Source organism: Betta splendens, chromosome 16 (genome assembly GCF_900634795.4).
Source record: "Betta splendens chromosome 16, fBetSpl5.4, whole genome shotgun sequence".
Lineage (NCBI taxonomy): Eukaryota > Metazoa > Chordata > Actinopteri > Anabantiformes > Osphronemidae > Betta > Betta splendens.
The window spans coordinates 12,146,288-12,151,786 of NC_040896.2; the positions used below are offsets into that span (position 1 = coordinate 12,146,288).

The window sequence follows — 5,499 nt, forward strand, 5'->3', positions numbered from 1 at the left end:
AGCACTGCTCGGAATCCCAGACCCCTTGTCTACAATGTGACACTGCTTTCCCCACCGCTCGGAGGCATCTCCAGTATCATCTCTTGTCTCTGAGCACTCGTCCACGTTGATCCTCCCTGGACGCTTTCCCAGCTTCCCCGCAGCCTGGGACCGTCCCGCTGAGGACGGACAGCCTCTGCCCACTGGGCTGAAGTGACCAGCGGAGACCTTGACTGCATTTCATAACTGTTTATGCAAAATCATGCACGGCTTACCAGATGGGCTCATCGGGAAAAAAAGATGTAGTCGTGAAGGGCAGCGGTCCCAGAAAAGTTAACTTTCAGCGGGGTCGCTCGTTATCGCGTGCAGCACAGAGCTCCCATCTGGCTCTGTTCAGGTATCTGCAAATATTAGGCGTTTACGCCTGACAGAGAAGGTTAAAGATAAAACCTTCTGCATCATATACATATGTAGCATCTATATACTTCACCTTAAAACCTTCCATAACACACATGAGACCACAGCGCAAGAAAGAAACAAAAGACAGTCAGTGATTTTGCCAGTTACTGTTTTTTATAAACTTCGTGCAATACAGTGTTTAAGTTTATCACACATTTAGATAAACCATAATCAGTTGTCTAGATATATCTATTCTCAACTACATACTATTCATATTGCCCACATAAATGCTATCTGTGTGCAGTTTTATCACATTTTTTTCTTTTCTGTAATTAAATCAAAGAAATTAAATCATAAAGAATCTGGAAGCATCAAGTCATCGCTGTTGTCGTTTTTTTTTCCCCCGTTGTATCACGCAACAGGCGTGTCTCCACCTGGATCTGCAGTCAGTGGGGGGTCCGGGAGCCTGGCGCTCGGTGGGGGGTGGATCACGTGTGTTTACATTCTCATCGACATAAACGGAACAGGTCAGAGTTCAGCGGTCGCTCAGCGGTCTGAGGGGAAGCACAGTGAAGAATCTTTGGGGAGGTCAAGGGGTCATGGTTGTGTTAGATCTGTCACAGCTGACGAGGTACGGGAGACGCCGTCCCTGTGGCCAAATATGGGCAGGAGCATCCAGGGGGCGGAGCAGGAACCGAGGCCTGCTGTCCACAGTGCATCCAGGTGAACCCGTGGTCCCAACGCATCTGTAGACTTTACAAAGATCTATATGCATAAGTTACAATGTACCGAGAGCTCTTCAAAAATGTCTCCAGTGTTTTTTAACTCTCCCTGAACACACGTTTATTTATTGTATTTTCTGCCACTAAAAATGATGACGTGTCACTTTGGGAGTGTTGATATTAAAAATGATTAGGTTCTTTTTTGTTTTTCTGCTCAGGCAGCAACCTTTACCTGATTCTGTACAAATGAGAATCTGATGAGTCTTTTTTTTCTCCTCCACCCAGAGGACTCCTGTTAATGCCCAAGAACAGACATCTTCAACACGACTATAGCTACAAGCACTACTGTTAACACTGATTAGTATGAAGAGGCGAACGGAGGCCCAGAGAAAAGTCAGATGGACTCGGCCAGTCGTCTCAGTCACTCACGTTATTGTTGCATTTCTTTCAGAATCAATATTGGAAGACAATTTACAGTATTCACATCCGGCGTCATGGCATCAATGAATATGATCCTCACTCTTCCACGAGTTGTGCACACTCATGCTTGACACGTTGACACAGTTACACACCGCTCACTGACAGTCCCAGCGGCTCCGCTTGGAAGAAATTCACAGTAAAAGTCATAGAGTGGAAACAAAAAAACAACCCAAAGCACACACATCAAAATGAAAACTTTGTTCCAAACTATACAGTGGCGTTTGCGAACACAGCTAGGCCGTAATAACGCTAAGAATAATCACAACAACAATCTGACGCGAATGATGGTCGGGTTAAATTAGCAGAATTATTGCACAAAAAGTATGGGAGACATTTTCATAATAGCCCAAGGTTAATTGCGTTTGATCATTAACAAAATAAATCATTTCTAGCACATTAAGATATCAAAATAGTTTCATTGTGACAGTTCATTGTTGTTGTTATTATCGCTCTGTTATTACTCTTCTTCTTTTAGTTCTCGGGTAGACGCAGGAACAGGAACACGGAGGGAGAGATCCGGCGCCGGGCCCGTCCGCCTGACCCGGTGCCCTCTCTCTGCTACCCATCCTCCTCCTCTCTCCTCCTCCTCTCTGCCTCCCCTCTACACGGGCGTCGTCTTCCTGTTGAGGGTGTTAGAGTTGCTCTCTCTGTCCCCCTTCAGCCTGTCCAGCGTCCCCATGCCCCGCTCCCTGTCCACCGTGGACGCGGTGAAAGGCGGCGGGCCGGAACCCACCGAGTTGGGCATGGGCGCGTTCGAGTTGGACGAGTTGGAGGGGTTGTGGGACTTGAGCGAGGGGAGGGTGCCGCTCATCATCACGCCCCCTCCTCCCCCGCCCCCGTCCTTGGGGAAGCAGTTGTGGAGCTGGTAGAGCGTGGCCCTGTCCACTGTCCCGTACATGGGCGGCAGGCCTCCCAGTTTGGGGTCACGCGACAGGGTGTAGAGGGAGATGTCTCCCCCGGCCAGGGCCGTGTGCGAGCGGGAGTGGGGGTTGGGCAGCGTGGACACCGAGATGGGGCCCTGGGCGAGCAGCGCCGACGGGGGCAGGCCGAAGTTCTTGCCCCCGCCCACGGGCGAGGGGTCCCGCGAGCGGGACGGGTCGGTGGAGCGCGACGAGGAGCGGGAGCGGCGGCGGAAGCGGTAGCTGGGCAGGCGCAGCATGGCGTGCGTGGTGCTCTTGAAGATGTCGGTGCGCGAGCGGCAGCGCAGCTCCTTGTTCTTCTCGATGTAGATGTTGACGGCCAGCACCCCCACCATCTCGGCCATGATGAAGGACAGGCCGCCGAAGTAAAAGGACCAGCCGTAGGAGTACTGCCACTTTTTATCCTCGTCCTTCTTGGGGGAGATGTCCCCGAGGGCAGCCGAGATGTAGACGATCACGCCGATGATGTTGCTCAGACCTGAGGGAGCCCAGAAGTGAGGGATTTACCGCAGAGCGGAGTAAACAGCGTCACCTCTATACTAACAACTCAATCTATAACCAACAGGATGAATACCTGCAGCTACGAAGAGAATCCCCGCTCCCAGGATTATGTTCCTTTTGCTCTTATAAAGACGACTGGCAGCGATGCAAACGCCTCCCATCAGCAGCAGGATGGCGCTGAGGATCGGGAAGATGTTGGAAGCCCTGACGACCCCTTAGAAGATGAAGGAATAATGTCATAATAAGCACATGCATCTATGAATTGCTTGTTTCTTCTTAGTTTTTGTTTGTTCTGTGAGCAGACATCCTTTTTCTTTTTGTTTTATTATTGGCATCACTGGCAGCTTAAGGAACATTAATCACTCATCTGGGGCACACGACTGACTCAAAGCCGTCACTTCAGGAGACAATACACACAAACGCGCGCGCACACATATTAACGGTCCTCTCTCATCTAGGACAACGAGGCCACGGGAGAGGAAATGCCACCTAAATGCCAGCAAAATGCCTCGGCACACGCGCTCCGCTTTACGTATGGATGGCTACACATGGCGCGTATCACAGAGCGGGAACACACCACTGCGGGGCCTCAGTACAACTAGGGCGCCTCGCGTTGCAGGACCGTTGTGCGACTTTGTTGCTGTTCAGGTTTTGTGTGCGTTACTGTGGACTTACGTAGGACGTACTCTGCCCCGTCGTGGTCAAAGTCCGCGTCCTCCGGGAAGTGGTTGATCTGAGAACACACGCCTCTCTTCACCCCTGAGATGGAAACGAGAAGGAGAAGGAGCGCGTCAGGCGATGGACGCCAACGCAACTGCAAAAGCTCTCCGCCAGTAGCATCACACGCTCTGGTGTAAATACATACGAGCAGACAGACCAACGGAGGGACGCACGCACGCTGGTGACAACACACCACTGGTGCTGATGGATGGACTGTGAGGGGAGATGGAGTGATGCAATGACGAGACACAGATGGAGGGAGGGACGGACAGATGTGCTCTCACACATCCACAGGCTGATCTGAAAAGAAACACACGGAGATACGAGAGGCGGCACAGCAGGTGACCAGAGGTACTGTCCAAGCACACAACTTAACTGGAGGCTGGAGGGTAATCACTTGATATGTGTGAATGTCAAACAGAGAAATGCAAAAGAAGACAGTTATTTTAGTGCAACTTCACCTTAAGCAAACCTGCAGAGGAGCTGGACAGGAGGAGAGGATGCACCTCCATCCAAAGCATAATGTGACACCCACCCGCAGGCATAAATCTTTTAGCTAGCCTGTCCCGCGTTTTCACTCCGGCTGCACCTCACTGCATCACTGCGAGACTCCTGAGCATCTATCTTGGCCGAATACTCCGCAGACATCAAGGATGCTTGACCTCTACGCCGAGCCAAGACTCTGTCAGCGTTACTGCGCCGCCGTGCGAGGAACACAGCGCCGGGGAGGAGGAGAGGGAGCCGCGCACGGGGGAGGAGGAGGAGCAACGAGGGGGGAGATGATACGCGGCGTTCGTTTGGAGGAGCGAGACAGAGCGGTGGCAAGTGGGGGGGGGGGGGCACTGCAGCAGAGCAGCGAGGGCTGTAGAGCTTATCTCTAATTGGCTGCGTTGCTATCAGGAAGCTGGGAGATGAGGACAAATTAGCTTTGTACAATAACTGGCCGTGCTTCATACGGACATGCTCTCTAGCTCCAGCCCGGCTGCAGCGGCTCCGTCCCGTCCTGCACCGCCGCGTCTCAGCATCACGGTTTAAATTACTGCAATAGTATTCTGACTGAAGGATACGCTTCAGTATCACATACTGAAACTGCAACAACTGCAATATAAAACAGACATAAAGCGCTAATGCTGCTAACAGCTACTGAGGCTACTGACGTTCTGCTTCCTGAGGTCGGCTCACAGGCGGCCAGGCTCGAACCCTGGACCCTGGAGCTCCACTTGTTCACAGTGAGGAGCTGCACAGCGATCACAGACACAGCTGGACCTGACAGCCTTAAGTTGGGCCCTTCATTACCTCTAATTTCTAGTGGCACAAACTCAATATTGATGAATTTGAAGGCAAACGGCAGCGGTTTGTAATGAGAATGAAGCGCCTCTGTTCACAGAAAACCTCATTATGAAAAACAATGTACTTAACAGCAGAATAATATCAACACGGCCTCGCATAGAATATTTGAAATGCAAATCTAAGGAAAATCCTTAAAATATCCAGTTTACTCTTTAGTTCTTATGCTCAGCTCTAATTGCTTGATATTTAGACTGACTGGATTTGGAGCTACATTATTTACTATGAATGCCAGGAACCAGCAGCCTCCGCCACATCATGCCACAAGCCTACAGCTTCCTCTTTACCTTCCAGGCAGCATATCCTCCACAGCCCAGAGTGGGTGAGCGCCCCAGGGTCCTTCTTGTCCTTATTGTGGGGGTCGTCCTGCGTGACGTTGGATGTGATGTTGCAGATGAGGGCACGGGAGTACAGCCAGTAGTCCGTCCCTA

The 5,499-nt window shown here is 51.2% G+C and overlaps 1 protein-coding gene across 3 annotated transcripts in view; it reads right to left on the minus strand.

The window, feature by feature from the left end:
- Positions 1–530: 530 nt before the first annotated feature.
- Positions 531–5,499, minus strand: part of cacng8b (calcium channel, voltage-dependent, gamma subunit 8b) — a 12,126-nt gene continuing 7,157 nt past the window's right edge. For 2 of the 3 annotated variants that reach the window (XM_029129975.3, XM_029129976.3), the window contains exons 3-6: positions 5,356–5,499; positions 3,677–3,760; positions 3,075–3,215; positions 531–2,978 (exon numbers count right to left, since the gene is read on the minus strand). The exon at positions 5,356–5,499 is cut by the window's right edge and continues 81 nt beyond it. In XM_029129975.3, coding sequence (XP_028985808.1) covers positions 2,182–2,978; positions 3,075–3,215; positions 3,677–3,760; positions 5,356–5,499 — 1,166 coding nt within the window. In that variant the 3' untranslated portion in view covers positions 531–2,181. Of the gene's footprint in view, positions 2,979–3,074; positions 3,216–3,676; positions 3,761–3,866; positions 4,022–5,355 lie in introns of all 3 variants that reach the window. The other variant, XM_055503114.1, reaches the window with a different exon arrangement.